The sequence below is a fragment of the Clarias gariepinus genome, chromosome 19 (assembly GCF_024256425.1).
Source record: "Clarias gariepinus isolate MV-2021 ecotype Netherlands chromosome 19, CGAR_prim_01v2, whole genome shotgun sequence".
Taxonomy (NCBI): domain Eukaryota; kingdom Metazoa; phylum Chordata; class Actinopteri; order Siluriformes; family Clariidae; genus Clarias; species Clarias gariepinus.
In genome coordinates this window covers 23,071,240-23,091,543 of record NC_071118.1, presented here as the reverse complement: position 1 = coordinate 23,091,543, position 20,304 = coordinate 23,071,240, and the positions used below count along the sequence as shown (strand labels likewise).

The following is a 20,304-nucleotide window of genomic DNA, read 5'->3' as shown; positions in this document are numbered from 1 at the left end:
GTTCTCCCTGTGCTTGGTCCTATAGTGTGTAAATGAGCATGTGAGTGTATGTATGTGTGTGTGCCCTATGATGGATTGGCATCTCGTCCAGATTGTATCCTGCCCTTTTCTGGGATAGGCTCCAGGCCCCTCGTGACCCTGTACAACAGGATAAAGTTGTATAGACGACAATGAGTGAGATTACCTCAAGATCATGAGAAACATTAAACTTAATAGAAAAAAGCTCAGTTTATAGCACATCATCAGCGTTGTCCTCATCAGTCTCCTTCTCAACCACTTCAACAGTTGATGACAGCGTCTTATCATAGTGGTCCATAAGAGCTGAGGGTAACTACTATTAAGGTCGACAGACATCCTTTTTCTTGGCTTCAGTAGTCTCCAAAAGCCCATTAATGCATTTTGTTCATTCACGACACCCTTTATTCAGCCCGTCAATTAGTTTAATGACTGAAAAAAGTGATGTTTTTTTTGGATTCTTTGCATTTTGCTCTATAATGACTTTATTTGCTGTTACATTTTGCCAAAATATGTAAGGTCAAAGCTTTAAAAATTAAAATTAAAATTTTATTTGTTACATACACAGTCATACATAGTACAATATGCAGTGAAATGCTTAGACAACTGCCTGTGACCTTAAAATAAAAGACTATGAATAGGAAATAAATATGAAAATAAAATAAAAGGTGAATTTAACTAAGAAAGAATAAAATAAAATATAAAATAAAATAAAAAACTGTACAATACAAAATATAGAATATAAGAAAAATATATGAAAAATATAGAAAAATAAGAAAAACAGCTGTACAATACAGAATATAGAATTTATGGAATTTTTGTGTGGGAATGAAAGTGAATATAAATGGAAATGTCCAGGGGTTGTGCAAATGTGCCTGAAAGTGTATGATGAGTTTATTACTCATCATATTCAGTATTGTGCAAAAGTCTCGAGCCCCACCATCATTTCTTTTAAATTTAATTCATTGATTTAGATTAAATTACAGACATGGAAATAAATGTTTTTCTATGACAGGCTGCAAAGTGCCTAAAGATAAAATAAAAAATAAAATTAAAAAAAGCAGCAACCTCATAAAACTGTATACATGTGTATATTTCTTGGATGACTCTCTAGTGCACCAAGCATGTCGAGGCAATTACATTAAGTAAGCAAAAGAAATAATCATTTATGCCAAACTGCTGATTTCTGACTCGCATGTATCATGGGTTACAAACTCCTGCTGAGAATTTTCAGTGAAAGAAGAGATGCTCAGTTGAGTGTCTGCTGCTGTTTAAATCTTTGGCCGAGAGAATCATAAGCTGCCGAATGTCACCGAACACTTCTGCGTAATGGGGCCGTAACCTCATTATTAGCTCTACCCCAGTCGAAGTGACATGCATTTATATTTGATATCAACGAAGAAAAATGTACTGTACAGTATGTGTTCCATAGAACTGCTCTGTTCCGCTGCCCGTGGATGTCTTTTTAAAGTTTACTGGTTATTTATGAAGCCTGCACTTGCTCTTCCAAAAAGCAATTTTTCAAGAATGTCTACAAACGAACACCACAAGGAAGCACTAATGATCGAGATGGCAAAATGTTCCGTTTATAGTATAGAGTTTTTTTGTTTTTAAACCGTACCTAATTATCACCTTGTGAGGAAGCCAAATTGCAGGCATTAAGCATAAACAGTTGAACCAGTCAAGCTGATTGGTGTATACGGTTCTCCCCCCGTCCTCTTCATCCTGCGGTGGTGGAGATGGAGAATGTGCACCATGCACTGTAATTAGGCTTAGATGATGCAATGGTACAGATTTCAGGATCTTCGATTATGCCTTTGACAATTCAAGCTCCTCCTTCAAAGATGTGCGCTTTTGAAACCTACGGAGGGTTCGAGACATCTTCAGAGAGTGATCTACTATAGAGCCGTGGGGCTTGGAGGACATGACAATTTAATCAATGGTCTGCGACTTTCGTGTAGAAGAGGCCGCGCTTTTGAACGTGCCGTTACGGCTGTTAACGTCTAATGTCCTGGTGTCTCAATGCAGGGATCTTCCATCGCACGTATCAAGTGGATTTGGAAGAGGCTGTTATCCTAATGAATGACCATAGAAGCAGAGTTTCCTTAATGCCTTCCTGCGCTGCAGCCTTCTCGGATCTATCTGTCATTATTAATTATTTAAAAACTAGTTATGTCCGGAGTATTTCCGGGGGAAATAAAAAGGTCGGGAAAGGTACATTCGTATTTAGAGACTATTATTATTATTACTGTTTATTTTCGTTTTATAGCTGCTGCTTCATTAGAGATGATTTCTTGTTAGGAGAGGAAATGTATACCATGCAGCTCGCATTTCTATAATTGCAGTCTTGCTCAGCTGCGCCGTGACGGCTTCTATAAAAGGCGCAAAAACAATAATTTATTTAAAGGACAGGTGGGTAGGAACTGCCCACATGTGAACGGCTTCAAAGCGCCGGCGGAGTGGATATGTGGAGGGAAAGAGCAGAACGCTGTGTGAAAATGCTCGGTGAATGTGCAGGTGTGTGTTTTTGTTAGTTATGCAGTGATGGGAGAGCTCTGTGTCGTAGGGTGTGTCGCGCCCTGCCGAGCTGCAGGCTTTCATCAGGACCTTGTCCACAGCGTGGTGCAAAGGAAGAAAGGGAAAACGCTTCTTTACAGAGCTTGAGGTGTTGTAAGAAGCGAGATTAACACCTGCGTAGGATTGTCGACAGTAGAGTATTAGGGTTTTCTTCACTTAAACATTTCAATGCATTACACCCTTAATAGAGTGCATTAACCTGATGAATGACCTCGGGGGAAGGTTGTTACTTCTGCGGGTTTTGTATTTGAATTATATTTAGAGTTACAGCTACAGCGTGTCCCAAGAGTGTTTTAAAAGTGTTAATTGTCCTTATGTATGTAGGCTTTTCAGACACCCTGTAGAATTATATTTCCGATTACCCACAGTGACTTAAAGAAGTGCAAGTGTAATTAGTGGGCGGTCTAGAAATATCCGGCTAGAATCCTGCTAGATAGGAATAGGTAGTATATTCAGTAGGTCCAGGAGCCAGAAGAGACAGGTTTGAGAGTTTTATCTTAGTTTAATGAGCTTGGTGCTTGGTAGGTCTTCCGTCTGCTTTTTGGATGCAGACGGTGTCTCAGTTGTTTGGGCAGGGTAAGTCCATTCCATCACCTTGAAATGCCTTTAATGCAGGACTCCAATGTCTTTGCCAACAAGAAAGATTCTTGATGCAGAATCTTCTTTGGTGAAAAGGCCATCTCGAAGGATCGGGGCTTAAGTTGAGTTTTACAGCATTATTGTGAACACAGCTGTATTTCTTAAGGGTTCATTCATCTTTAATTCTTCCATTTTTCTCCAGTCTATCTTAAAGACAGGGCAAACTGTAGGAACACACCAGATGGAATGTGAGACCTTCAAAGGGCATCGCAGATTTAAACACATATTTACACCAAAAGTGTACCCAATTTAATTGGCGTCTTTTTGGGAGGTAGAAGGAAACCCACACAACCATAAGAAAACAATGGACATGTAATGGGTTGTAAAGGCATTATACTGCAGTCTGGAATGTTCCAACCCACCACCATGAAGTTGCCCCTGTTGGGTCCTTGAGCAAGGCCCTTAACCCTCAATTGCTCAAATGTGTAATAAAATAAAAGTTGTTCTGGACAAGAGCATCTGCCATATGAACGCATATAAATAAAATATGTCAATATTTTCACATCTTGAAACCATTTATATATATATATATATATATATATATATATATATATATATATATATATATATATATAAATCGGGAAAATATTCAGATCTCCCAATGCTACTGTAAATCTGGTAAATAACTGGCGACCCTGACCAGAAGAAAACGCTTATGCTGTACATTACTACGATCAGCCGAAACATTAAAACGCAGCACGAAGCTCCCGTTTCATCACATCCCAAAGATGCTCTATTGGGTTGAGATCTGGTGACTGTGGGGGCCATTTTAGTACAGTGAACTCATTGTCATGTTCAAGAAACCAATTTGAAATGATTGAACTTTGTGACATGGTGCATTATCCTGCTGAAAGTAGCTATCAGAGGATGGGAACATGGTGGTCATAAAGGGATGGACATGGTCAGGAACAATGCTCAGGTAACCCGTGGCATTTAAACGATGCCCAATTGGCACTAAGGGGCCTAAAGTGTGCCAAGAAAACATCCCCCACACCATTACACCACCACCACCAGCCTGCACAGTGGTAACAAGGCATGATGGATCCATGTTCTCATTCTGTTTACGCCAAATTCTGACTCTACCATTTGAATGTCTTAACAGAAATCGAGACTCATCAGACCAGGCAACATTTTTCCAGTCTTCAACTGTCCAATTTTGGTGAGCTCGTGCAAATTGTAGCCTCTTTTTCCTATTTGTAGTGGAGATGAGTGGTACCCGGTGGGGTCTTCTGCTGTTGTAGCCCATCCGCCTCAAGGTTGTGTGTGTTGTGGCTTCACAAATGCTTTGCTGCATACCTCGGTTGTAACGAGTGGTTATTTCAGTCAAAGTTGCTCTTCTATCAGCTTGAATCAGTCGGCCCATTCTCCTCTGAACTTTAGCCTCAACAAGGCATTTTCGCCCACAGGACCGCCGCATACTGGATGTTTTTCCTGTTTCACACCATTCTTTGTAAACCCTAGAAATGGTTGTGCGTGAAAATCCCAGTAACTGAGCAGATTGTGAAATACTCAGACCGGCCCGTCTGGCACCAACAACCATGCCACGCTCAAAATTGCTTAAATCGCCTTTCTTTTCCATTCTGACATTTAGTTTGGAGTTCAGGGGATTGTCTTGACCAGGACCACACCCCTAAATGCATTGAAGCAACTGCCATGTGATTGGTTGATTAGATAATTGCATTAATGAGAAATTGAACAGGTGTTCCTAATAATCCTTTAGGTCAGTGTATAATTGATAATCAATGTTATGTAATAAATCTGGCAGTGGTGTTAAGGTTATGGCCGTGTGTAGTATCAGTGTAGTATTTATTTCAACACAATAGCATTACAGTGTCTAAAAACTAATGCCAGAAGGAGAATTCATTCTTCTGTATTTGCCATATCCTGAGGTGACATGTGCCATACTTAAGCCTTTTTTTATTTTTATTTCTCAGAAAAAAAAGGATCTGTCCACCAGAAATAGAAAACTGTATTATTTTAAAGGTTATTCTATAGTCTAGAATTATTCTAGACTAGGTTATTTTATAGGTCCTAGACCATTTTCGCTACTTACAGATATCTTGCCTTGCAATCAAATCTACAGTAATTATACATTCAGTGCCAGGACCTGCAGGAAAATCCCAAACTCCAGTTGGTTTCCCATTTCTTTCCTCTCGGTTCTTTTTTCGTATTCCTCATCATGTATTATTAATGTTGCAATTCGCCAAGCAATGGGGCGTCTTGTTGATGTTAATCAAAACCCAGAGGACGTAAATGAAAAATATAAAGCAGTGCACGAGGTCTTCAGAGGTGCCTGATGATAGGATCTTTCAGTTGAAAGGATTGTTTTCTAATCACACCATGCAGCGAGAGAGAGAAATTGCTCGAACAGCATGCTAGTGTTCTAAAAACTGCAGCAAAATCATATGTGTTAAATGACCTCCTCTGCAGTTAAAACTCATCCTCCCGAGATGTCTACCAGCCAGGCAGTAGGTGTTAATGTAATGCTTGCAATTCAGTTGTGACGCCAGCAGCACCTCAACATATGTCTGAATATATTTATACACACACCGCCAGGCACATGCATTTGAATTAAAGAGAGGCGATTTTAGATTAAATAATCATAGAGATCATTTTTAAAACATAGACGTCAATAGAGAAATGAAGAAATTTATCAATACGGACTATAATAAACAATAAGAACTGATATTGATCATAGTCTAGTTAGGTATTTTCATATTATAGTTAATAATGGAATACTGACTGAGCCTTTTATCAATTTTTCTGTAGGCTTAAGTGGTTTTCCTTCCAAGTGCACATTTAGTAAAACACTAATTTAGAGTGCATTATAATTCATAAGCAGCCAATATAATACGTTTCTATAATTTCTACAATACCCAAATTCACAGCAATATACTAGCGTTGCAAGAAACACGTTCAGTTACCTGTTAAAGGTTCGAATATTGCCACTGGTCTGTGTGTGTGTGCGTGTGTGTGTGTGTGTGTGTGTGTGTGTGGGTGGGTGTGCATGTTCTCCCTGTGCATGGTGGGATTCCTCGTATTTATTAAAGAAAATGCCGAACTTGAAATGATCAACCTGCAGCAAAACAAAAGTGGCACCTGCTTCTGTGTGCCGTCATCCTTTTATCGCGTGTACTGGTGTGTGCAGTCAGATGTCAACCTGAATAAAAGCTCAATAAATCGTGTGCCAATGGGTGTCGCACATTGCCGGGTGTGACGCATATTTTAAGCGACAAAAAAAATTAAGATCACTATAATCTTCAAATTTAGAATTTGTTCAAAAACGAACAAACTACAATACAATAAATTTACATTAAATACTCGTTATTTATTTTCCAAAACCACAGGGAGCTGCAGAAGAGGCATCAAAGAGCCACATGTGGCTCCAGAGCCGCGGGTTGCCGACCTGTTATAGACAAATAGACAATAGAAGAATAAATATTTTTATTTCTTAAAAAAAAATAAAATCTGAAAAACTGTTGTTGTACTGTACACATAAATGGATTAAGATGGTAAACTTTTCTCTGGGAGACATTTATTTAATATTTCTGGAAGGAGTCTACAATGCATTGCAATGCAGATCAAATTTCATGCTTCCAGTTAGGTACATTTATTCATGTTAAAAAACAAGAAACAAAAAAAAGTACATACCATCATTTTCAATAGTATGATTGTGGTACTTCACACGGATCTTACCATGGTAGGCATTATAGGACTTTATAGAGTAGGGTACTGTGACATTTCAATGTCATGGTGTGGACTACAACACTTGTGATGTATACCATGGTACTTATTGTGGTATCACAGTGGCTACTAAATTTTAACAGATATCCACTATAGTATATCAGTGCATACTACTGGTAAGATGTACGGTAGTACAGACATCACCATATTAGATACCCACCGAAGTTTGGTAGCCACTGTGATACCCAATAAGAACCTTGGTATTCTTTAAAGTGTTGTGGTCCATACCATAATACTACAAGGGTACCCACTGAAGCTACAGTACCTACAATGGTATTCACAAAAGAATTGTGTATTAACTTTTGGATGTCACTGTAAAATGGCACTACAGAGGTTACTATATACTGAGCATATTACCATTATGGTGGCACGATGTTGTAGTGGTTGGCACTCGCACCTCTAGGTCTTAGGTTTGATTTCAGCGTCAGGTCTGTGTGCATGTTCTCTGTGCTTGATGGGTTTCCTCCGGGTTCTCTCCCACATTCCAAAAACATGCAGATTTGGCTAACATTTTGATGTTCCCAAATTGCCCGTAGTGTGTAAACGTGCATGTGAATCAGGACTGGAGGTCTCACCACGTTTGTAGAAATAGAAATGAATACAATGGTTTTCATGGTTGGATAACAGGGGTGCCTAGATGGATGGATGGATGAATGGATGAATTACCCGTATGGTACATAAACGTGTGTATCATATTTTTTGACAGTACAAAGTCCTGGTACTTATCCCACAGTGGAACCATGTACCATAGTGTGGTATAAGTACTATAACAACAAAACATGGTACTGTCAAAATTACCAGGGTAAAGGTTAATTAGTCAGACGACCATGGTACCTATACCATGACAAAACTTATGATCATATCTCTCCAGTCTAAGTGGATATATAATCTCCATGAGTTGAACAAAATGTTTACCCGTCATGTAATTGCCTGTGTGTGTTAAAGTAGATTGCATGGCTCTTCACACTGATTTGTCCTCCCATTATTGCTGAAATTGGGCTGAGTGCTCGTTAAGGTAATGTGGAGACCTATTTGTGTAGGCTGAACCTCAGTAATTGAGAGCGGTGTCATACACATCATGGCCTCGTGTCAGAAGGCAGACTTCACATTCCAGGACATGGTGTTACAGGGCCTGAGAGGTTCGCTCTTACACTAGAGGAATCGCCGGCAGAGGGATCCCCGGCAGCGTGACAGCTCATGTGGAGGAGGCTGCAATTTTAAGAGAGGAGTGGGTGCTTGGTGGTTGTGTGTGTTTAGAAGAGGATGTACATTGTTTGTCGCTCTTATTGCGGACACCCAGTTCCGCTGTGCGAGCGTGTGCGTGCATTAGTTTGTGTAGGGGTATTATCTTGAAATAAACCAAGGAAATAAACCCAGCAAAAGCGTGTCCTCATTAGAGGCTTCCTGTTCAGTTCGTCTCCTCCGATGTTTTGATGCAGAGCAGCTTCTTACAGAGCTGTGACTCACAAGGGGCTTGCGCCAGTCTGTGCCAACGTGTGCGAATCAGAATAAACTTTAATTCAACTGGGGTTTCCGAATATTCACACAATACTTAAACGGCAAGTAACTTAAATCACGGGTTGACTGCAAGGGATTACTGGTTGCTCTGATTGTGTGTCGCAAAGGCTGCTTTTGGTTTACTCTGTCATTCAGCATGCCACCGTTGGGGTTGGTGCAGATGTCTGGCAATCTGGAGCTCGCTCCCATGTTTCTGAGGTTGTTTGATGGATGGTTACCCATGAAGCCTTCTCATACACAGACTAATGACAGTCTCGTCTGACTCCTAGAATTTACAGAAAACCTCATGAACTTGGTTTATATTAAAGCACTCTTTCTGATACATTATTGTGTGTATAGTAATGACGTACACAGGGATGTTTTTTTTTTTGTGCGGAGATATATGTTTAATGGTTTTGAAAGGAGTCTCCAGTGTCATCACATTGTAACACATTGTAGCACTGTTGCCTTGCATCTGCAGGGTCCAGGATTGATTATGTGCATGTTCTCCCCGTGCTTGGTGGGTTTCCTCGAGGTACTCTGGTTTCCTCCCACAGTCCAAAGACATGCAGATTAGGCTAACTGGCGTTCCCAAATTGACTGTAGTGTGTGAATAAGTTTGAGTCTGTGAGCCCTGTGATGGATTGGCACCCCATCCGGGATGTACTTCGTGGCATAAGTACCCTGGGATAGGCTCCAGGACCCCCGCGACCCTGTATAGAGGTTTAAGCGGTTTAGACAATAAATAAGTGAATGAGCTTTGCTTGGAAACATGATGTGGTGTAGTTTATTTGTCTTATTAGCTTGGTGAGAAAAAAAGAGCCTGGCAGTGGAACAACTGTTTTCACCTGCTATAATGTTGGACAGCATTCCACAACATTGCAACTATACCTATAAACTATTCAAATGTACTATGTCTCTTTTTGCTTAATCCAAACTATTAGCAACTGCTTTGTTTCAGACTACATCATGCCACTTTGCAATTGATTATTTTCTCTTTTTTTTTTTCTTTAAAATCTAATTCCATATGTATTCTGCAGGTTCTAATAAGGTTTGGCTGTAATGTTCCAAAAATGGTCCTGCAAGATTGAACATCAGAACATCTGCTGTAATTAATCATTGCTTCACAATGCTGTTAGAACATTGCTTACCCAACATTTTCATTTTGGATAAAAACCAACATTATGGAAAGTTAGTGTTACAAAAATGTTGAGCTTTGGAGATTCTTTGAATCAAAAGTTCCTAAAGACAGAATGAGAAACTACTTTTCATTTTTAAATTGTTAGTTGGGTAATTCTGATGTTTTGATGACCCAAAAATGTCTTTTGATGAAGACTATAAAGCTCTATATGAAGCCAAGTCACACTGGGACTGCGGTAAATCAGGTTGTAAAACCGATTGACATTTACAGAAGACTTCAAGCAAAGTACGGTGATGAGACTCGGACAAAAGCTGCAGTAAAACATTTGAATGGTGCAGACGATTTAAGGAAGGCTTTTCGTCCATGATTGACAGTCCCATCTGAGGTGGCTCGGTGCCCACGGCCTTCATTCCTGTGAATGTTCAGAAAGTAGAATTCCTCATTTTTGAAAATTAATGGATAACCTTTGTGGAAGAGACACATCTGTCTTTGGGAACTGTACACACGATCATTCACCAACACCACATTACACAATTAGGAGTTATTGCCACATCCACCATACAGTCTTAACCTCAGCTAAGGATGACATTGCAGACTTTCAAAACTGTGTCTTGAGTTGCGAAAAGCAAGTCAGAATTTATTGCAGCAAGAAGTACAATCAACAGATCAACTGATCAAGAAAGAATTGACCACAGATGCCATCTCACATATTCTACATACAACCCTAAGTCACCTAGATATTAGAAAGGGGAATTAATGCTGTTTGCTGACTATAGTTTATAGATCAGTTGACTATAGTCTATATTCAGCCGTTAACACTAGAATTCCCTCCACACTCACCCGCCCAAGCTGGAAGACCTGGGACTCGGCCTCCCTTTGTGTGAGTGGCTCTTCAATTCCCTAACTGACAGGCCACTGGGAATATGGTTGGCCAGACATGTCTCAGTCTCCCTCACCCTCAGCACTGGATACCTCAGGGTTGTGTCCTGAGCCCCTTGCTTCCCTCACTGTAAACACACCATATGACTATGTGGACACTACCAACATCAAGTTTGCTAATGACACTGTTGTGGTGGGACTGACAACAATAAGAAGGTCTACCTAGAGGAGTTTAAACACCTGGAAAACTGGCGCCAGAGGAATAACCTCCTCTTGAACATCAGCAAGGGAACAGAGTTGATAGTGTGCAAATCAGGGGATGAACTACGAGCCCATTGTCATCAACGGGACCCCAGCGGAGATAGTTAACAGCTTCTGGTACCTTGGTGTTCACATGGTGAGGAAGGCCCGGCAGCATCTCTGTCTCTGAGACATTTCAAGAACTTTAGCCTGCGGTACACTTTTACACCTGTACCACTCAGAGCATCCTGATGGGAAACATCACAACCTGGTGTGGAAACAGCACCATGTAGGGGAGATGAGCTCTACAGAGGGTTGTGTAATCAGCTCAGAGCATCTAACCCACTTAGGCCCCTGATTTGCACACTGTCTACATTAAGTGGTGCTGAACCAAGGACAACTCAACATTAGACTGATCTCTTTGTTGCAGTCAGGAAAGTGCTTCCGTTTCATTACGGTCTTCTTGTTGGACATACTGTATTGTAAATTTTTGCACATGAAACAATCATTAAAATGGAACCTCTGCACTTTATGTCTGACAGTCATAACTACTGCTGGCATCTATCCTTATGCGCATTACTACTGTCTATTAATACACATCTCTGCATATTTATATATTTTCATTGCTTGCACATTTTCTTTTGATTTGGCTTTCTGTATATTTTATTATTTTTGGTGTATTTGCACATTTTTTGTTTCCAGTCATTGGAAGTAGTGTAAGCATTGCACTTTACGTCATACTGTATACTATGTATGCTTGTGGCAAATGAAATTTAAATGTTAAATTTGAATCCAATAAATCTATTTGCATCTTTAAATCCAAAAAAAGTTAAGTAAAAAGCAAAAAGGTCTGAATCGGTCAGGAGATGGTCGAGAAAGGTAATAAAAAATATCCCTCTCCTTTACTCATGGAGTATGTATATATACTTTCTAATGCCTTTAGTTTTTCCTTCTGTTAATTTGCCTACATTTGCCTAGACAGTATTATTTTCAAGGCCAAACCCTTTTTTTGCCTCCCATCTGTTATTGATAAGAAGGGTTGTCTTTTACTACTTCCCTTTTTAGGTTCCTGTTATTTTTTCTTCTCGGCTGATGCATTACAGTACAGTCATTTCAGCTTTTTGCTTCTTCATCGTTAGTCTTCAGATACAGTACTTCCCCTAGAGAATCTCTTCTTGTCTGTTTTTTTCTGACATGTGTAAGTATTCTATCTTTTTTATTTTCTCTATTTTTGTATACTTGTTTTTTTGTGTGTGAGATTATGGTACATTGATTCTGAATTTATTTGCCATTATTGCTGTAATCATTCTACTTAGTCATGTTATAATAAGCGTGTTAGTCTTGTGTGAGCTGGCAGTTTACAGAGACACGCATACATTTCTCATTCATTGTTTCTCTTTTAATTTAACATCTTTCATTACTTCTACATCTCTTTTGCTTTTTTTTCTCATTCCCATATTCCTGCGACTTTAAGACAATTCTGGCATTTGCACTTATACTGCAAAAATCTCCCATAATTCCATACTGGAGAAAAGTGTTGCCGACCAGACTGTCCCTGTGATCATCCTACCTCCTCATCTACCTCATTTCTGCATCTCTTGATGGTGGTTCATCTTATGATCAGCTGCCTACTTTTGCTTTGTCTAAGCCTGATTCTACCACCACAGCTTTCTACCTTGATGGTGTCCAAGCACCAGTGAAATCCTGTAATAAGTGCATCAGTGTAGCATGGGATTAAATAAAGAAATAAGGTTGTTTTTCACTCTCATAACTGTGCTTTGTGATTCTGCGCAATCAAAAGCCCCGTTTTGACTTACACGTCCCTGATATTTTTTTCACCTAAAGATCAGTTTTACATTTTCATCCTTTTTCATGCTCGAAGTGAAAAGATAAGGAGATTATATCCGAGTTCTCAATGTTGATCTCTTTCTCTTTGTCACATATGACACTGTAGAACTTTAGCACTACGCCCTGCAAACTTATACCAACAATCTTTTGTGCCTGTGAAAGATTCCAGGTCAGATACTAATCTAAAAAGGTGTCACTTTTCCAATTCATAAATGAGAGAAATAAATATCTGCAGGACCCTACATTTCATTCTAGTTGTTTATTTTTAAGTAGGGAAGACCTACTGTGTTTAATGTGTCATTATCAGGCCGTTACTGCATGCTAACAATTACCAAATAATGAATTGCAGATCGTTTCTAACCATCGCACAGTAAAATGATAACACATAATAGACTCCATTAAGATTAAACCAAGCTGCTGAGCATCAGCAGTACAAGGGAAATAAGACAAAGCGTCAGTTTTAATAAACTCCTCATCATAAAACGAACCATTGTTGCTTGAGAGTGACTTATCAGCATGTTCTGTACATTACTCCGCTTGTCTAATGCGTGTTATACCACGTTGCTGTTAATGTTTTATTAATTATTTAGATCTTTATAAATGTATAATGGCAGCAGCGCTGTTGTAATTGTTCTAATATTTGATTAATTCCTTAGTAATCATGTATACCACATAATCTAAGATTACAGATTTAATATATTTTTAATTGTTGATACGGGCCAGTGGGTGGTGTTTCGATCAGCACTGTGGCCTTGCACTTCCTGACTGAGGTTTGAGTTGTCTCGGGTCTGCGTGTATGTGCGGGTGGCATGGTCTCTCCGTGCTTGGTGGATTTTGCTCCATGTACTCCGATTTCCTCCAACAGTCCAAAGATATGCAGATTAGGCTAATTTGCATTTCCAAATTGCGTGTAGTGTGTGTGCATGCTTGTGCCATGTGATGTGAGAGTATATCCCACCTAGTGCCTCCAGCCCCATGGGATAGGATCCAAGCCTCCCAGGGGAGTAACAGTTTAGAGAATGAGTGAGAGTGTATAGTTATGGGAAAAGTTTATTGTTTGGAGTCTCCAGTGTCAGCACTTTATAACAGCACAGCTGTAACTTTAAGTCAAGTTTTTTGTGGTATAAGAAGCAAAAGTCATTTTACAGTGTTCTGGTATTAAAAAATATAGGGTAGTTTTGGGTTGCATTTGTTCACCATGTCATTTATTATTTTCCTAAGCAGGACATCACATTGCCTTTTTAAGTAAGATGATTAACGGTATGTGCAAAAATATCATGGATTAAAAGAGTGGGTTTTTAGGAGGGACCCAGTTGCATGACCGTACATTACATACATGTATACCTTATATAAAATCATGTTTTTAGCTTTTTTTTATCAGAATGCTATTAGTTATTGTGAGCTGCACTGCATACTTTGTGAATGATATTAAAAGTTTATCAGTGGAATATTAAAGATCCCGTATTTTACTATTTTTAAGACAGCTCTCACAGCTCCCTGAAAGTATCTGTTAATGCTCCAGCTAAAATACCCTTAGATAATGCATTTTAAATAGATAATTTAGATTAATAAATACAATTAGATTAGATAATGAGCAAAGCTGGCCAGAGCTGAGCAACAGCCCTTATATGAGGTCACGTTAGGGGGAAAAAATCTAATTTGCTTGTTTAAGCCTCTGGCAATACAGAAATGGAAAAAAGACAAAAAGCAGGGAATTTTTTTGCGGCAATATGCGGAATGCAAACCCTTCTGGCTGTCTTTGCGTAATAGGCTCTCTTTAAGATTAAAATGTACTGGACACAGTATCATAAATCATAATCATTAGGCCTCTACATTGAAAACATAAAATTTTTCATATATTGTAGGTTTATCAAGAGTGATTTTTAAGCTGGTGGCTTAGTGGTTAGCACTGTGACATTGCACCCCCAGGGTCCGGGTTTGATTCCCACCTCGGTCTATGTGTATGGAGTTTGTTTGTTTTCCCCCCGTACTTGGTGAGTTTCCTCCCACAGTTCAGAGATATGCAGGTTATGCTAAATGGCGTTCCAAATTGCTTTTACACACTATGAGCAATTTGGGAATGCCAAAGACATGGACGTTAAGCTAATTGGCGTTCCCAAATTGCTCGTAGTGTGTAAAAGCGCGTGTGAATATTGACCGGGGGTCAATGAATGAATACAATAGACTACAGAGGTTCCTTGATGGATGGATTGATGGATGGATGGATGTATGGATGGATGGATCCTCAAGCTGTTGTATGATAAAAATTTGTACTGCATAGAATGGCTATATGGACTGTGATAATTTACTGGGCTCTGCTACATGTAATTTATATCACCAGGTTAGCATAGGTTCATAGCAATAATCAGGGGGTAGCATTTCATAGCCATTCCTTGTCAGATTGTTTTAGCGTTGTTACACTCATTTTTTGGGGGTGGGATTGATTAATTTCATGTCTCTAAAGCATGTGATTAAGGATACTGTATTTGTTAGCTTACCAGGAGCTAACTCTTTTGTCTACAGTATAGGCTACTGTTTGTTTTGAAGTTAAACTTCATTAAAATGCTAAAAATGTTTGATAAAGAGAATGAGAACATATGCAAAATGTGGCAACTCGACTTGACTGTATTCTTAAACAAAATTAGTGTTAGCCTGGTAAACTAGCTTTGGTCACATTTACAGCTATTTGTGCTATATAAATACACACAAAACAGGTTTTGTATAAAAGAATTAGCACATGCTTTAGCATTTTAACATTAGTTACACAAGCCAGCTCAACTGTTTTAGCTTTCCCTTTAGCATATTGCTATTGGACTTCAGTATTTAGGCAAGTTTGTGAAAGTGCTAGCTAAACTAAAACAGTGCAAGCTAACTATAGGCTAAGTATTGTGTTATTAATATTAATATATATTATTGTGCCTCAGTAGCATAAAGGTCAGTAGCAAGCTAGCTAACCTTAGGCTATCATGACTATTATTTTGTGTGAACAAATAAATAGCTTTGCTAGCAAGTGAAGCTCTTTGTCTCCTAATGGTTATTATGTTTAAAAGACTGACTTGGCAACCACGTGGAAATCGTCAGAGATTAAATTTGCTGCACATTTCTATTTCCACCAAGGCACAGATAGCTTTATTCTGCCTTTTTATTTTTACCCAGGTGCAAATAGCTTCTATAGTTTCTCAAATCCCATGACAGTGACATAGAGATATAGATCCAAGTCCAAGTAATTGATTGGGCTCAGAACATCAATTATCATGACTTGCAGCCTCTCTTGTGTCTTGCTGTGCTTGCGTTGATGAGATAGCTAGTGTGTGTATGATGGATTTTGTGTGTGTCTTTGCAGAGCAGCCCGAGCATTTGGAGAGTACCTTCACGCTCACCCTGAGAGCCGAAACGGATCAGGTCAGCCCCTCATTAACCTCTCTTCTCCTCATTCTTTCCCGATAAGCCTTTCTGTGTGTGCCTCAAGTTAGAGGTGTGCGTGGGATTTTTTTAAATCACACTCCCACCCGGTCCTAAAGGGTTGTTTGACAAATCCTGTCTGCTTCGGGCAGAAAGTTTAAACAAATCTTTCCTGCTCATAAAATGACTGTTTTTGCATTTTCTAACAAACTTAGTAACAATTGATAAGCTAGTTTAATCACAGTGACTCTGGCCAAAATAAAGCAGTCACTGAAGATGAGTTAATAGTAAATGCAACACTTAGCACCCCATGTGAACCCAATTTGCTCCTTTGTTGGATCCAGGGGATCCCAGGCGTGATGTACACCTCTATCTCAAGCCTCATAGAAAGTACGGTGGAACCTTGGATTATGAGAATAATTCATTCCTGAAGCGGGTTTGTATTTCAAACCACTTGTAAACCAAATAAAATTTTCCCATAAGAAATAATGGTGGCCCAAATTATTTGTTCCACAGCTCAAAAAAAAAAAATACCTAAAATTAATTAACACAAAATTAAAGTGAAAATCAACCAAATTAACCTGCACTTTACCTTTAAAAAAAAAAAGTAAAAATTAATTCAGACAGATAAGTGTTTCCATTTGTGCGCGCAGGCGCTGTGTACTGTATGTGTGTGTGTGATGCTAAAGTAAGGAGCCCCTCCTCTCTCCCCTTTCTCGTTTTACACAGTTAACCTTCCTCCACTCTTTTCACACACACGCGCACCTCTTTAATGAGACTTGCTTTTGCTCTACACACGCGCTGTACACACACGCATACAGACATAAAATAAAATGTTTTACGCACACACACACGTGGTCACAGTGTTATAGTAAACAGGACACGCGTACACGGATGTTAATTATACCAATAAGAGACGCGAACTAAGACCCAGCAGGGGAGACAAAGTTGTGGTCATGCGATGCTCAGCGTCAAAACAAGAAGCGCATGCGTGATACATAATACTCGGTACTCGTAAACCAAGACTTGTTCGTTTTCCAAGTCAAAATTTATTTAAAATCTTTGCTCGTCTTGCGGAACACTCGCAAACCACATTACTCGTAATCCGAGGCTTCACTGTAATGTTTTAATTTTTTAATTTTCCCACTGGCCATGGCTTTATTTATCCCTTATTCCCTTTTTTGTCATACTTACTGTCTGTGTCTGTTTATTCAATTAAGATCACTTATTGTCTGACACCCTCATTGGCCACGACTCGGACTCGCCGGATAGTGTTTGCACCCAGAACAACAACCACCAGCAGATCTTTCCTCTTCAGGACTCAAACAGCAGCACCGAACCCAGTCTGATCGACCCTACGGTGCGCCTGCTGCAGCCTTCAGCCATCCCTTCTACCTCCTCTGAGAGCCGCCTATCACTGGAGCGTAGCTTTTCGGTCGAGGAGGAGCAGCAGAAGTGTGTGGAGTGCTCGCTGCAGCCATCACGCGTCTACACCATCAGCGGCGAGAGTGCCATGCTCTCAGGACGCCGTAACAGCAAGGAGAGCTTAGAGCTGGATGTACTGAGGGAGACACGGGACTCCCCGTCTGCCTCTCAAGCCCTCGCCCAGGCCTCCACATCCTCCTCACCCATCCAGCATCACCACCATCATCACGCCAACCACCACCATAGCACCACTGGCCCAAATATGCAGCAGCCTGCAGGTGGAGCGTCAGGAAGCGCCGGAGCAGGTCCATCGCAGCACCAACACCACCATCACCATCATCATCACCACAACCTCTCTCAACCCCTGCAGAGTTCCGTCAGCGCTCACAACATACGCGGGTGGGGTGAGGGCAAAGAGTGCAGCCTGGCGTGCGACCTATGCCCCGGAGCACCGTCACGCAGCCAAGGCTCGCTAGAGCTTGAGAGCAGCATGCGAGAGCCAGGCAAGCAGCGCCGCCCACTAGAGCGCATGAGCAGTGTGGACCGGGTGACTTTTATAGACAGAGGTGAGATGGGAAAAGAGAACGGACAGAGAGAGAGAAAGACAGGAGATCAAAAGGGGGCTTTGTTGATTTGTGCCGTGGTCTGTATTTTCTTCATGTCTCTCTCTCTGTGTCTCTGTGAGCCTCTCTCGCCCTCTGTGCAGTGGAACTGTGTTTTATGCTGCGTGACACAAGAGGGACTGAATTCTGCTTCTTAGGGAATAAGTCAATATTCTTCTTATTTTCTAAAATAATTTTATAAATCTAGATTTTTATTTTCATATAGGATTTTCTTCCTTTATACGTCAGCGTCAGGAGAAATCATTGCATTCCAGTTTTTAATTTTGAAAAACAAAAAGCAGATTAAAGCAAAGCACACATATTAAAAATGTTTTCTGTTCGGTAATTTTTAGCTTTACATTTCTTAGACTAATCAGGATGCGCAAAATATGTCATCAGCCACTCATGCAGTAATAATACAAGCTTGGCTCTTCTTTATGCTTCCTAAAACTTTGATTTCCCATAATCCCTGTCTGCATGCATCCATAAAATTTTTTTGCATCTTTTCAGTCGTGTCCATTAAACCCACAGCTAACTTTATTTTTTTCTGCAACAGAAGACAACCAGTGGTACCCCAAAGAGAACATGTTCAGCTTCCAGACTGCTACCACGACCATGCAAGCGTAAGCAATCCACTGACACACACACACACACACACACACACACTATTAAGTTGAAATCTGCAGTGACCTTACCAACTGTTGGTCCTGCATGTTCTCCAACCAATCACACTCAATTTTATTTCACACACACTCTCAGTGACTCAGAAGGTTGATGAGTACACAGGAAGCAAATCGCACACGGAAACACCTCCATACCACGCATACTACAGACATACACATAATCAGTGCTGTAAAGTGACTTTTTCTCTTTCTTTTCTCTTTTATTTTATGCATGATCTCCTGTACTGTCCTTCAGGATATCGTGAGTAAAAACCAACTTTATTTTTTACCTGTTAAATGCTTGGTTCTCTCAGCAACTTCTGTATTCTGTGTAACCTTTTCTAACCTCCTCATCATTACAGCCAGGTGACTGCTTGACATTTTAAAAGCAACTTTTCTGCCAGAGTGTAAAGAAGCTTTCAATTAGACAACTTTTAAGCAACAAATCTTCATATCCTGTGCATGATCAGAAAACAAATTATAAGAAAAAGTTTATATATATACAGTGGTGTGAAAAACTATTTGCCCCCTTCCTGATTTCTTATTCTTTTGCATGTTTGTCACACTTAAATGTTTCTGCTCATCAAAAACCGTTAACTATTAGTCAAAGATAACATAATTGAACACAAAATGCAGTTTTTAAATGAAGATTATGTTATTAAGGGAGAAAAAAAACTCCAAATCTACATGGCCCTGTGTGAAAAAGTAATTGCCCCCCCTTGTTAAAAAATAACTTAACTGTGGTTTATCACAGTTAAAAGTTCAATTTCTGTAGTCACCCCCAGTCCTGATTACTGCCACACCTGTTTCAATCAAAAAATCACTTAAATAGGAGCTACCTGACACAGAGAAGTAGACCAAAAGCACCTCAAAAGCTAGACATTATGCCAAGATCCAAAGAAATTCAGAAAAAAATGAGAACAAAAGTAATTGAGATCTATCAGGCTGGTAAAGGTTATAAAGCCATTTCCAAAGCCTTGGGACTCCAGCGAACCACAGTGAGAGCCATCATCCACAAATGGCAAAAACATGGAACAGTGGTGAACCTTCCCAGGAGTGGCCAGCCGACCAAAATTACCCCAAGAGCGCAGAGACAACTCATCCGAGAGGCCACAAAAGACCCCAGGACAACAACTAAAGAACTGCAGGCCTCACTTGCCTCAATTAAGGTCAGTGTTCACGACTCCACCAAAAGAAAGAGACTGGGCAAAAACGGCCTGCATGGCAGATTTCCACGGCGCAAACCACTTAAGCAAAAAGAACATCAAGGCTCGTCTCAATTTTGCTAAAAAACATCTCAATGATTGCCAAGACTTTTGTGAAAATACCTTGTGGACCGACGAGACAAAAGTTGAACTTTTTGGAAGGTGCGTGTCCCGTTACATCTGGCGTAAAAGTAACACAGCATTTCAGAAAAAGAACACCATACCAACAGTAAAATATGGGGGTGGTAGTGTGATGGTCTGGGGTTGTTTTGCTGCTTCAGGACCTGGAAGGCTTGCTGTGATAGATGGAACCATGAATTCTACTGTCTACCAAAAAATCCTGAAGGAGAATGTCCGGCCATCTGTTCGTCAACTCAAGCTGAAGCGATCTTGGGTGCTGCAGCAGGACAATGACCCAAAACACACCA

At 40.0% G+C, this 20,304-nt stretch overlaps 1 protein-coding gene across 1 annotated transcript in view; it reads left to right on the top strand.

The window, feature by feature from the left end:
• nsmfa (NMDA receptor synaptonuclear signaling and neuronal migration factor a) overlaps positions 1–20,304 on the top strand; it is a 44,544-nt gene that overhangs the window by 4,354 nt on the left and 19,886 nt on the right. The window contains exons 2-5 of the mRNA XM_053479147.1: positions 15,924–15,982; positions 17,203–17,973; positions 18,566–18,632; positions 18,928–18,933. Coding sequence (XP_053335122.1) covers positions 15,924–15,982; positions 17,203–17,973; positions 18,566–18,632; positions 18,928–18,933 — 903 coding nt within the window. The remainder of the gene's footprint in view (positions 1–15,923; positions 15,983–17,202; positions 17,974–18,565; positions 18,633–18,927; positions 18,934–20,304) is intronic.